This window comes from Eupeodes corollae, chromosome 2, assembly GCF_945859685.1.
Source record: "Eupeodes corollae chromosome 2, idEupCoro1.1, whole genome shotgun sequence".
Taxonomy (NCBI): domain Eukaryota; kingdom Metazoa; phylum Arthropoda; class Insecta; order Diptera; family Syrphidae; genus Eupeodes; species Eupeodes corollae.
Genome location: NC_079148.1, coordinates 123,630,172 through 123,644,254, shown reverse-complemented (window position 1 = coordinate 123,644,254; position 14,083 = coordinate 123,630,172). Strand labels below are relative to the sequence as shown.

Genomic DNA, 14,083 nt, shown 5'->3' with positions numbered 1-14,083 from the left:
CGTGTACAACATCACAATCTCTAGTCAATACAAGATAGCTTAACCTTGTTCCAAAACTGATTTGGAACGATAGGAACCGAAACGTTTACCAAACAAACTTAAACAAAGAACTGGAGACGTTTGGAAAGTTGGATATTCGTGCTGATATAAACACCCTTCTAGAAATGATTAAGAAAGCAGACCCGAAAAACAAACCGCAAACAAATAAAGCATTAATTAAACAAAAATGGTTTGATGTTGCATAAAAGCAAGGAAATTGTCGTTTAATTACCTCAATCTTTTAAGAACCCACAACCTACAGATTTTTAGAAAATTATATACGGATGCGAATAGGAACTTCAAACGATTATGTTATGCCAAGAGAGTTTCCTTTGAAAATTTAAATATTGCCGTTATAAATAACACCGCTCATCTTCACAGTTTTGGAAAGCTGTTAAGCATCTTAATGAAAAAATAAATACTATCGCTCTGGGTTTGCAGGCATCTGATCTTAGAGACTACCTCATCAGCCTTCTCGATCGCTCAACAAATGGTCCTTTGGTGCAATATGCAGCTCCCTCGATCCTCGATGAGTACTTAGATGCCCCTTTTTCTATTCAAGAAGTGAAAGAAGTTGTTGCAAATGCAAAATTAAACAAAGCCCCAGGGGATGACCGAATCCTCTTTGAATTCTTCAAACACGCCAAAGAAAAATGTCTTTTTCCTTTAACATCCGAATTCAACCGAATTCTCGAAAGTGCCTCTGTTCCGGAAGTTTTTCATAAGTCAATTATTTTTCCGCTTCACAAAAAAGGTAGCTACGAGGATCCAGCAAACTACAGAGGAATTTCTTTTCTTAACACCTGCGCTAAGCTATTTGCTGGACTTATTCACAACAGACTGTCGAAGAACATTCTATCGGAATTCCAGGCTGGTTTCAGGAAAAGTTATTCAACCATAGACCATATATTCTCACTGCTGACCATTGCTGATCTTTATAAAAGGAAGCAGAAGAAATTATACGCTTTCTTTAAAGACTTCCGTGCAGCTTTTGACTCTGTCGACCGTCAAGCCCTCTTTTACAAGCTCTCTGTATCAGGTGTGTCAAGTAAAGTTATAAACGTGCTTACGTTTGGGATGGCGAGTCTATATCCGAGGAGTTTGCAACAGTAACTGGTCTTAAGCAAAGTCGTATTCTTAGCGCCCTTCTATTTATAATTTTCATAATTGATATTACTGATGAAGTGAGAGGTGGAATCACTGTAGAAGGATTGACTGTTCCAGGCCTTATGTATGCAGATGACATCGTACTATTCTCCGAAACAGTAGATGGCATGCAGCTGATGATAAACAGGCTTACGATATATTGTAATCGATGGAATCTGGAAGTTAATTTGCAAAAATCGAAGATGATGATTTTCAGAGGTGGGGGTGGCAGATATTCAAGAAATGAGCAGTGGAAATATAACGGACAGACAATCGACATTGTGCATTGTGTACAAATACCTAGGAGTTTTGGTAATCCAACCCTGAATATGAGACAACATATGGAGGGAAAATTGGCGGAGGCCAAGCGCGCAATCTCTTCGTTATGGGAAAGGTGTTTCAGAAACAGGTATGTTGAGCACAGTGCTAAGTTCCGCTCTAAAGCCCTGTCAATCCTACTCTACGGAACGCAAGTTTGGGGATATTCCTGCTTTGAATCTGTGGAAAAATTCCTAAGATATTTTGTGAAAAGAATACTTCGACTACCAAAAGCTACCCCAAACTATATGGTTTACCTAGAAACAGGTACACCACATTTGATTATGGACACCCTCGCAATACACTTCAACTATATTGTAAAGGTATTTGAAATGGATGGTAATCGGATACCAAAAAAAGTTCTAAGAGCAGCTATCCAAGGAAAAGGATCAATGTTCGAAGAATGGACTAACCTCGCCGGAACATGTGGTACAGCCATGAACATATCCTCAAGGGAACAACCGTCAATGCTAAGGAGAAAGTTCAATGAAATCCTCGAAAAGTTTGGAATCATCTTGTTTGAGAATATGCATCGGATGGAAATGCTCAGCATACTCAACGGCGACCAGGGATGGGATGGACCTTACAACTATGTTATCACAGCACTGCGTTATAGAAAAGCTATTATTGAAGAAGATTTTTAATTATATAAAATAGTAAACAAAACAAATCTTAACAATTTCTGTATTTTTTCAATAAATTCATATTATAAAATGTCAGTCTGGTAGACGGCCCAATAGGCCATACCAATTAGGCTTTAGAAATTAATATTATGAAATGTTACTATTCTAAGAAATAAACAAATCATTGGAATGGTTAAGTGTTTTAAGTCACTAATCCTTAGTTTTCTACAGACTGCACTACCTAATTTATTTTGTTTTTAACATTTCCCTCGACTTGAATTTTACACCAGCTTTAAAATGATTTAGGTTTATAAACTGTGAAATTTATCATTCTTTTAGCAGATTTTTACAATTCAAATATGTTTTCAAAATGTAGTTGTTTTTATCTTTGTAAATGTCAAATTTTGACAGCTTCAAAAGCGACGACTGCTCAAATATATATCATACAAAGTGAAACCTTTTATCGGAAAACCTTTAATTTTTAAAATATAGAGAAATTAAGACAAAAGATTAAGTGAAATTTGATTTTGTTTAAACTATTGGAAAAAAATACTTACCCTGTTCTGACATTTGCATAATTAATCCAAATATATTTAAACTTGAAGATTCTTTATGTGTGCTTTTTTTAGGAATATAAAGAAGAAAAAAGAAAGGAGGGGAAAAAAAGAAGATAGAAGGAATAGAAAGAATTAAAATTAGTAAGCATACAAAATTTTAGCGTGATTATAGTTTTTCTTTGTAAATATCTATAAATTCAAAAGTAAAACAAAACTAAAGCAATGATAACTTTATTATTAATAAAGACAAATGCTTAAACAAATCTTGTATTAAAGTTGCCTAAAAGGTTTCTGAGATAAAACCTAAAAAGCTAATGTGGTATATAATTTCTTTATTAAAATATAACTCTTATTTAAAGACTACAAATCTAATTCGACTGGCTTGGGCGCGTCCGTTGAATAGAATAGACGTTAGAATACAAATTTTTATGAGAGCGAGCCAAACAACCTTTTGTCTCGCTTCTATGTCTCAGGTTTCAGAGTTTCGCGCTCAGCGTGCGACATCTAGCTACGAAACTCTGAAACCTAAACATAAGGGGAATTACACATTATTAATGATAGTTGCCTTAATTTTATACTACAACTCGGCCAATCTGACAATTTGATCGCCCACGATTAAATTAAACAAACAAGTCTTAAGTTATAATCATGAGATGGTAGGTGTCGCCCTTAATCAACCGAACCTTCAGAGTCTCGATTCTTCCAAAGTCGAATATTTCGAGACTCGACAATGCCATCATATGGCAGCTGTGTGATTTGACAACCTTCGATATCGCGTATTACGTATCTATCATTAGGTAGAATTTTGTAAACAACGTATGGGCCTCTGAACTTTGGAACCAATTTCTTATTTACACCGGTTGTTGTATCTACATTTTTTATTACTACATAATCACCCTCATCGTATATACGTGCCGGGTTATTATGCTCATTAAAATATTTAATATTATATTCCTGAATCTTAGTGATTGCTTCTGAAGCCTTTTCTCTTGACAATTCAAGATTTCTTTCCAGTTGACTTAATTGTTTATCATCAAGAAATTCTGTTAATTTGTCGATTACTACTCCCCTTTGGTTAATACCAAATAACAATTGACTTGGTGTATTTTGAATAGCGCGATGTATAGTGTTATTTAGTCCGAATTCTATTTGTGTTAAAGTAACAACCCAATCTGAGTGCTCGATTGGTTCCGAAAGCTTAGCAAGCATGCCAGTTAATACCCTATTGACTCGCTCTACTTGACCATTGGCCTGTGGCGAATGAACTGCCACCTTAACATGATCTATATTCTGGTCTATAACAAATGAACTAAACTCTAGTGATGTAAAGCAGGTTCCCCTATCAGTAATTACTCTTGATGGCCTACTGTAATACTCAAAATATTTTCTTAGTGCTGCACATACTTCTTTTGAGCTTGTAGATACAACTGGGTATAATTTAGTGAACTTTGTAAATGCATCTATTACCACTAATATATGTTTTCTCTTTGACTTTATTGAAGGGAGAGGACCAAGATGATCCAAGTGTATTGTATGGAATGGAATGGGCTCCTTAGGAATATTGAACAAATTGCGTATATTAGATCGAACTGGTGCTGAGTGCATTATGCAACGGATACAATTTTTAATGTATTTTTCAACTTTTTCCTGAACATTCGGAAACCAATAGTGACGGCCAATTTGATCAGAGCTTTTTGTTACACCTAAATGCCCAATTTTCTCATGGATCATTCTTATAACATTAGTTTCCATTTCAGATGGGACATAGAATCGAAGTTTACCATTTTTATTTTTTTTGAAGACAATACCATCCTGAACTAAAAACGAATTATTATCTTTTAAATATAGTTTGTTTTTCATTTCCAAAATCTTTACATCTCGATTTTGGGCTGCTCTGAGTTGGAAATCAACATCCTCAGAGTCAATAACGGATATAACATTACATCTGCTTAAGGCATCAACATGATTCATATTGGCACCACTACGATGTTTGACCTTATAATCATAATCCTCCAGCTCTAAGGCCCATCGAGCAATTCTATGATTAACATTCTTTTTGTTCAGTGTCATTGTTAAAGAACTGCAATCAGTTACGATTGTAAAAGGAATACCTTGCAAATAAACACGGAACCGACGTAAAGCTGAAATTATGGCTAAAGTTTCCAATTCAAAACTATGGTATTTGGCCTCTTGATCAGTGGTGCTTTTAGAGAAGAATGCTACCGGATGTAATTTATCATCTTCTTGTCGTTGGAGTAGAACTGCACCATACCCTAATGAACTTGCATCGCAATGCAGTTCTGTTTCTTTCCTTGGACTATAGATTGCCAATACAGGTGGAGATGTTAACCGTTCCTTTAAAGTCTGAAAAACATCTTCGCATTCGGAAGTAAATCTAAAAGGAGTTTCAGCTTTTAATAAATTATAAAGAGGTCTTGCTATTCTTGAAAAGGATTCGACAAACCTGCGAAAGTATGAACAAAGTCCTAAAAATGAATGCAATTTCTTTCTGTCTTTAGGCACAGGATATTGAGCAATCGCTCGAATATGGGAATCACTAGGTTGGATGCCATGTTCCGTTACTTTAAACCCTAAGTAATCAAGTTTCGAATATGCAAAGCGACATTTTGACAAGTTGAGCTCCAACCCATTCTTCGCTACACAACATAAAATTTTAGTAAGTATCTCAAAATGTTCAGTAATAGTTTTACTAGCAATTAATATATCATCTAGGTAGACAACTATATCTCCTCTGTCTATAAATTCACGAAAAATTTGAATTATGAATCTCTGAAAAACACTGGGCGCATTCTTAAGGCCGAAAGGCATTTTAAGAAATTCCCATTGACCGTTCGGGGTTACGAAAGATGTTAATTGTGTTGAATCTGCTGCTACCTTTACCTGGTAAAACCCACTCTTAAGGTCTAATAAGGTCATAACCTTCTTCCCCTCCAGGTATTCAATGCAATCGTCTATCAATGGTATTGGATGAGGATCTCTTACTGTACGTTTGTTCAATGCTCGATAGTCTATACACATTCTGGTTTCACCAGATTTTTTCTTAACTAAAACTATTGGTGCAGCATACGGAGAACTACTTGGCTGAATAATTCGTTTTTCCAATAGGTCTTTTATTATTTCACTCACAGTACCTTTTTCTGAGACTGATAGCCTTCGCGGAGCAAAACAAACAGGAATATCAGATGTAAGTCTAATGTGCATCTCAAAATCCTTTGGTGAAACCATAGTTTTATCAAAATTCAAATAATTTTGAGATACTATATTTTTAATAGTTTTTGAAATGTCTAAACTAAGATTTGAATCAATATCTATATAATCTTTTCTATCCCATATAATCTCAAAAGCATGGCAGCCAAATAAATCACTATCTACCTCAACATTATTGTATTCTCTCTTCACATCAAGATCGTCTTTAAGCTTAATCCGATCATGATCAAATGTATTCAACTTGTCTTTGAAGCAATCACTAAGTTCTTTAGGTTGTATCTTTAATTCACCGGCTAATACGCTGCTCCCAAAAACATCATTTATGTTGTTCTTATAATGACTACACTCTGAAGGTTCGGTTTTTTCATCAGAATAAGTGCACATATACAATTGGTTAGAAAGAAAAACTTTATTCGAACAAATTTCATTTTGACACTGCTCAGAAGTTATATTAACTTTATTACAGTTCATGTTAAGTTTTATATTAAAGATTTCAAGGAGATCACGACCAATAAGTAAAGGTATAGGAGTTACTTCATCTGGAATAACCATAAGGGAAACAAGATTTAAATTATCTTTTATATTAATATAACAATTAATCGTACCGTACGTAAAGAGTTTAATGTTTCCTAATCCTTTAAATCTTGAATACGTTAATGATTCTTGAACGTTAATTTCTTCAGGCAGAACAGACTTTCGTATGAAACTAATCGGACTACCGGTATCCAAAAGAGAACAACAATCGATAAATTTTGTGCACTTATTCTTATTTGTCATAAAGGCGACACTCACCATCTGAACAGCATCCAAACTCTGAGTCAGCTCCTTGGTGTCATCATGTAGGGCATCCCGGTTCACGGCTCCAACTCTGGTCTTCACAATATAAGGGCAGTTTTTGTAAGTGTGCCCCTCGTCAGCACATTTGAAACAGGATCCAGCTGGTCGTTGCTCCTTTGGACATTTTGCTGCGATGTGCCCATACTTTGAGCAATTAAAACATCTCTTGGACTGCTCGTTGTTTGATGCTGAAGTTGAGGGAACCATATTTCCTCCGGAAGTTGTTGCCCTAGCAACCATAGTCCTCGGAACTCTTCTTTTTTCGTATCGTGGCAAGAGGTTTTTGAGCTCTACTATAGTTTTGGCGGCAAAAAGAATAGAGACATTTGCTGGTGAATCCCTCAAACCATCGATAATGAATTCGATCAACTCTGCCTCATCGATTTCAGCATGTGACCCAAGTTCTTGCATACATATGACATATCGAAGAAGTGGCTCGCCCTGACGACGTACTCTCTCACTCAGTTGACGATAGACCTGCTGTCTGCTCATCTTATGGTCGAATTCTTTGATAAGTATTTGCTTCAAAGAATCCCAGTTGTCAACGTAGACCGTGCGTAACAGCATTTTCGCAGTTCCCTGCATGAGACGGCGTGCAGACAAGTACTTGCATCGGTCATCGCATCCCAGCGAGTCGGTCACATCTTCGTAGTCAACTATCCATTTAGTGATGCTGTATGGATCGTCACCGTTGAATGCAGGAACAGCATTTTCGATGTCTGAGAAGTCCACTGCACGCCATGGTGCAACCGAAGATGTTGTGGGCGCTTCCATCTGGTCCAATTCTTTCCTTAGCTCAAGGATTTTTTTCCGACGCTCAAGTCTGGCCAGCTCTTGTTCTTCTTCCAAGTCTTGGACATCAGAAGCTGTATTACTGTGCCTGTTATCAGAAGCGGCCAGTGTTTCGGAAGTATTCTCTCCATTCGGAGATGCAGAAGGTGGAGTTTCCTCGGTTAGCTCAGCAGAAGGTGGAGTTTTCTCAGTTAACTCACCAGAAGGTTGTTGGGGTGCCACTGTAACTGTACTTTCATACAATGCCCGAAGTTGAGCTAGAGAAGCCGTGTCTGGCACATCTACTCCAGCGCTCTGAAGTGCTTCAACCAATTGTGCTTTGTTGAGTTTTGTCATAGCTGGCTTTAAATCCGCAAAAAGAGGTAATATACACAATAATTTAGTTTTCTTTTGGTGTATTACCCCACACCTGACGTTGTGGTATATAATTTCTTTATTAAAATATAACTCTTATTTAAAGACTACAAATCTAATTCGACTGGCTTGGGCGCGTCCGTTGAATAGAATAGACGTTAGAATACAAATTTTTATGAGAGCGAGCCAAACAACCTTTTGTCTCGCTTCTATGTCTCAGGTTTCAGAGTTTCGCGCTCAGCGTGCGACATCTAGCTACGAAACTCTGAAACCTAAACATAAGGGGAATTACACATTATTAATGATAGTTGCCTTAATTTTATACTACACTAAATAAAAAGAAAACAAACTTAAGACCATGGAGAATATATAGTACTTCTGTTTTTGTTTTGCTGAGTTGTTTATGATATAAATCTTCAAGTTTTCGTATTCAGTCTGTCATGAAATTATGAAGTTTTTGTTTTTAAATATGATCCTACATCTTCAAAGTAGTTGTTTTAGCATATTTTTCTAGAAATCATGTCACTTTAATCAGAACACTTTGATACAAAAAGTAGAACATTCTATTTCCTAAAAATTTTACAATTAATGGAAACATCTATTCAATTAAGGTGTTCCAAAAATTATGAGTCCTCAAATAAAGACCGTATTCAAAATTTAAGACCTGGTTGTTCTTATGAGCTCAGAGTAATTCCAATGAAAAACCCTTGTTTAAAAAATGAAAGAATTCTCTGAATATTTTGTACAACTACATAATTTATAAGAATGTTTGAGCATTATCCGGAAAGTCATTTAAAGTTTATTTTATTGTTATTTATTTAAAAATGGAAATTCTCATGAAAAAGTATATTCTCAAAAAATGGAATTCTTTCGAATGTCCGACTTACCTTTAATTTAAGTATTTTTCTATAAATATGATAAATATGTATTATTGAATTATTTTATAAATAATACTAGATAATGTCTTGTAATTGTAAATATTTCATATTTATTTAATATTTTGTATTTTATATAATTTCGTTTAAAAGATTGTATGTCAATTATTTTGATGAAACAAAGGTTTTTTCTTTACTATAACACTGTTAAAAGACAGGTTAAAACGTTAGTGTTGAAAAATAAATTAGAAGAACATTTTTAAAATTTCATTTGAGTTAAAGGAGACCTTCCGTTGAATCTTTTATTCATGATGTTTTGTTTACTTGTTTAAATTGTTGGCCTAATTAATTAGCCAAGTTTCCGATCTCGAGAGAAAAACGCAAGATGTCCAAAACTCAAAAAAAAAAAACAGAAAATTTCGCAGTTTTTCGCTTATTGGTATATTTTACCCTAAATGAAAAAAGGTTATCAAGAGAAAGACCATATATTAATTCTGCATATGAGGAAATGTGAACATATTTCCGTAGTCCAAAAATATATCTTGTCACACTATTATAGACAACATTAAGTTTCCTTTTGTGCTTGGAATCGCAAGTTCACACACAAATAATAAAAGCGGAATAAGCAGCGACTTAGCAAGAATAATTCTTGTTTTTATTGGAGTGATTCTCTGGGTTGTCCATAACATACGTAAGCCTCCGTACCATGATTCTTGGCTGAGTCAATAAACTGAATAGGGTTATCATTAAGTAATATTGGAGAAAAGCAAGATGTGTCTGAAGGGTCGTTTGAAATAACTAAGCATTTTGACTTAGTAGGATTTAAACAAAGTCCGTTTGATCGAAACCAGAGCAATATCTTATTAAGATCTTCGTTTATCTCCCAAATACCATTTTCAAACAATCCCAGTGGACAACTTTACCTAACCTGTACATCATCTGCATCCATATAAATGGATGAGTTAATACTTAAAGACGGGAGATCATTAACATACATGGTAAAAAGTAATGGTACCAAAATAGACCCTTGGGGAACACCTCGTGTTAGCGGGAGAAAACTTGAAGTTTGGATGTTAGTAACTACTGCTTGGTGTCAAGAACTAAGATATGAGAAAATGAGTCTAACTGATGTTGACGTAAATTGAAACTAATCCCTTATTTTGGTGCATAAATTCCGGTGGTTAACAGAGTCAAAGGCTTTGTAAAAATCCAAAAGAGGTCACATTTATAAGGGCAGTTGTGCAACTGTGTTTGGGACGGAAACCGGATTTATTGGGACATAGCATGTTGTTACGTTTTAGATACTGCCGCATTTGCGTGTTCATAATTTTTTTCAAAAACTTTTGATAAATATGGCTATTGGCCGATACTCATTTCGGGTCTTGGAACAGGAACAATTTGAACACGTCTCCAGACGGTAGGAAAAACTCCAGTCATGAGAATAGTGTTGAAAAGATGTGTTATGTATCTCAATGTAATCGGTAGAGTTGCCTTCACAAACACGGGATAGGTTTCGTCAAATGCTATTGAGTTTGATTTAATAGATAAACAGGTTTTAAGAACAACTTCATCATCAATTGCAAAAAAGCCAAAGCCCCTTGTAGAGAAGATGTCGGTTTCTAAAAATCCAGAAAAGTCTGCGCTATTGTTGAACTCAAATAATGATAGGGATGTAAAATTAGTATTCAGCTCATCACAATCAATGATAGTAGAAACACTGTTGAAGTGCTTACCATCATCAATTTCTTTTAAATTTTGTCTAAAACAAACTACTGATTATCGAAACCAATATTTTCTTTGAAATAAAAACGTTTGGAGACAATATTTTAATTTCTGAAAAGATTTTTGAGACGAAAATAAATTTTTACCAACTTTTGTAAAATTTTTTGTTTAGGTTTTTATTTTTTTCAAAAAAACCGTCAATTCGATTTTTTTTTAAATTTTACTGAACGTTAGCAACAATATTTTCTGAAAGATAAAAGTAGTTTAAAGCCAATATCTCAAAGTTTTGAAAAGATATTTGATCCGAAAATCAATTTTTACCAACTTTGAGTAATATTTTGTTTAGGTTTTTATTTTTTATAAATTAAAATTTTTTAGGTGAATTATTTTTTTTTTCAGTTTTTTTGATTTATAAAAAAAAAACATTTATTGGATTTTTTTCAAAAAATACATTTGTTCGGTATCACGTTACAATATATTATATAAAATTTTATTCAAGTCTCTAGCGTTTTTGGTTTGTAAGATATTTAGGGTTAACCAAAATGTTCACCTTTTTTAAACTGGTATGGTAAAAATAATAGCTCACGCAATTTTCTTGAGAGCCCTTTTTGCATCTTTCTGCTTTTTTGAAGTAGATATGTCTACTGGTTCTTGAGCTATGGACAACGAAAAAACGTCGCGAACGTACGGACGTACGAACGTCATACACAGGCACGCACAGACATCTTTCTAAAAAACTTTTATTTCGACTCTAGGGACCTTGAAACGTCGAGAAATGTCAAAATTTTCAATTTGACAAATCAGACCCATTACACTAACTTCCTATGGGAAGTTAATAAGAACATACAAGGTGTTATTCTTGTGCGTTTTTTTTTTTAAATAACAAACAATTCAGTAGTTATTATGACTTTTACCTTGTCTTAGTATTGGTGCAATAAAGTCTCGAATTTAGAAAACGATCATTGTCGCTTAAGCTATGGTTGTTCGCTAATGTAATTATGTTATCCTACAAATCAAAAATTAACAATTTTTTTTAAACGTACACTAAGTTTTTGTTTCTTAGTTGATCTTTTCAGTTTATTTTGTAATTTTTTAAAAAAAATTAAAAATCTAAGAAATGTTCACTTTTTCACAATATTTCATAATTTTAAACTTGATTTACTCCCAACTTTTAGAAGGAGCTGAAGTTACTGATTCTTTATTCTTGAAGTTGCTTAACAGAAGTTTATACTATATGAAGATGTAAAATAACTATATTTCTGGAAAAATTATAACTTGTCCGAGTTTTTTTGAGTTCACTTTTGTTGACCTGAGAAATGGAAGTTTGACAGGAAAAAAATTTCGAATTGTATTTTTAATTTAACAAGGTTTAGAATTTAATTATGTCCAAGCTTTAAATTCCAAGTGAAAGAAGTCAATATCATCGAGATTTTGATCGAACTTTACAGCACTCATATAAAATAAACTGATTGAATATTTAACCTACTTTATGTTATTACCTATACACATGTAATTTCTGTTTAAGCCAAAGTGAAAAATGTTGTATGAAATAAGTACACAATGATAAATTACTTGAAAGCTTTAATTTCAGTTATAATTACCAAACTATTGATTTAACGATGATAATAATTATAATAAAGTCTATATTTATATTTTACAAAAATAACTTCCTCCTAATTTACACATTCATACCTAATAATAATTAATGTACTTGTAAATCAAACCTATGTAGAAACATCGTACGGGTACTTCAAATTCCCTTTCTCACTATCTTATCAACTTAATTCTTGTCAAAAAGATTAAACCCACATAGAATATATGAATATACCTGATTGCAATCAAAATTTTGTTTGTACGTTTTTTTTTATTAAATACAATAAAAGTAAAAGCAAAAATACAACAAATTTTAAATTTCTAACACAGTTTAAAAAAAAAGATAGCAAAATTTTACGATTCAAAAAATAATCTGATACAATTCGGTGTTAGCGTTTCTCACCTCTTATTTCGCTGGCTATGGATCTGTTGCTCATTTTAAAGCTCTTTTTGGAGAAAAGTGTTAATTTCTTATCAGGTATTCAGCTATTCCAAGAAAAAAAAGTTATGTTTTTAGTGTAAAAGACGCCCAACAAGAACAAAGAAAACGGAAGTTTTCACCTTAATATTTCTTTCTAATTTGTAAACTCAAATTTTCACCACATTTATGCACTTCACTTGTTTTCTTCTCCTCAAAAATATTTTGTTTTTATTAATCCCCCACACTTTTACTCTTATGGATCTGTCAAACTATCAAAACATTATAAAACACGAGAAAAGAAAACAAAATATTCTTTCTTTGTTTTATTTTCGAAAACTGAGACAATCGAAGAATTAAAAATGTACACTGTTAATTCGTTCGAAACAGACAAATTTCTGGAATTAAAGTTCGGCTAAGAGGTCAATTGGACTCACGACTTTAATACGTTTAATTGGAAGAAAACAAAATATAATACAGTCCGAACTTAAATGCGAACTACTATTTATGTGTTGTACACGTTTGGAACTATTACATCACCGCCACCGATATATTCGTAGTTCGTAGTTCGATGTAGAACAGTAAAATATAATAATTATTTTGAAACCACCCTCGCGCTATGCAAGGAAAATTAAACCCGTGTCACTGCTATCGTTAACTGGAATCGCAGTTTGTCGGGCAATTTCTTCAGACAGATTGACAAATCGTCGAACTATCTGCATCAGCTACACTTCTTCAGTAGAATAACACACAGAAAAATATCCAATAGATAAGATAAGTTCAGAACTTTACGAATACGATGAGTAAACTAGGTTCTGTTGTTGTTGTTTTTGTTGATTTAGTTGATTTTGAAAAAAAGGGGGTGGCCTTACCCTTGGGGCTGGTTGGGCTAGGGCAGTTGAATTCTTCTGCTTCACCTAATACACTTTTCTGTTTGCTATTTGCTCTCAGTCAGTGACCTTTCACTGCAAATACCTATAACACACGAAAAACCCGGAGAACGAAGAAGACAAGTTGATAAATGATAAATTATGTAAAGCTGCAGTGTTGGTTGGTTGCGGTTGCAAATGCGATTGCGATGCACTACGATGATGCGATGATTGGGCTGATGGGGGAAAAAGTTGTTTCACTCAAGGAATGCAAGTCACGCACGTTTCCGTATCCGTATCCGTTTTGACGTAAGTTTTGTTTTTCACTCGTTTTTTTTTTTGGTTTGCTTTATTTTCTTTTTTTTTAAAGGACGAAGGTGCAGTACGAGTATGATGTGGTGGTAGTTATAGAGACAAGGATTAATGTGAAGGGAAGTTTGAAAAAAGTTCAAAGAAAGTACGACGCCGCACGACGCAAGACTTTGCTTGGTTAGCTAGTTGTGTTCTTTCCGGCCGGGAGTCGGTACAAAACTAAGGGATGTCTGCTTCTGACATTCTTTGGGAGCTTATCGTAGTCGTCGTCGTCGTTGTTGTGCTCCGTGCTGTGGTGATTTTTCCTTGTTTTTTTGTTTTTGGTATTTCTATATTGGGGTGGATTTCCATGTTGTCCATGTGCTTGTTCCATTTATCGTGATGCGTAGTGGCGCCGCCG

The 14,083-nt window shown here is 34.2% G+C and overlaps 1 protein-coding gene and 1 long non-coding RNA gene across 8 annotated transcripts in view; one reads left to right on the top strand and one right to left on the bottom strand.

Annotated features, from left to right (window-relative positions):
* Nucleotides 1-14,083, bottom strand: part of LOC129946277 (calcium-binding protein E63-1) — a 435,397-nt gene that overhangs the window by 354,478 nt on the left and 66,836 nt on the right. Inside the window, exon 1 of one of the 6 annotated variants that reach the window (XM_056056413.1) lies at nucleotides 12,488-14,038. The exons of 4 other annotated variants lie outside the window; for them this stretch is intronic. In XM_056056413.1, the coding sequence (XP_055912388.1) occupies nucleotides 12,488-12,521 (34 nt within the window). In that variant the 5' untranslated portion in view covers nucleotides 12,522-14,038. Of the gene's footprint in view, nucleotides 1-2,683; nucleotides 2,718-12,487; nucleotides 14,039-14,083 lie in introns of those variants that run through there. One more of the 6 variants, XM_056056414.1, reaches the window with a different exon arrangement.
* LOC129946279 (uncharacterized) lies at nucleotides 3,005-7,911 on the top strand. 2 transcript variants are annotated; one of them, XR_008781554.1, is made up of 3 exons: nucleotides 3,005-4,114; nucleotides 4,186-5,360; nucleotides 5,417-7,911. It is a non-coding gene; the product is annotated as an uncharacterized LOC129946279 (long non-coding RNA). The 2 variants fall into 2 exon arrangements; XR_008781555.1 differs by having other exon boundaries at nucleotides 4,186-5,587; nucleotides 5,639-7,911.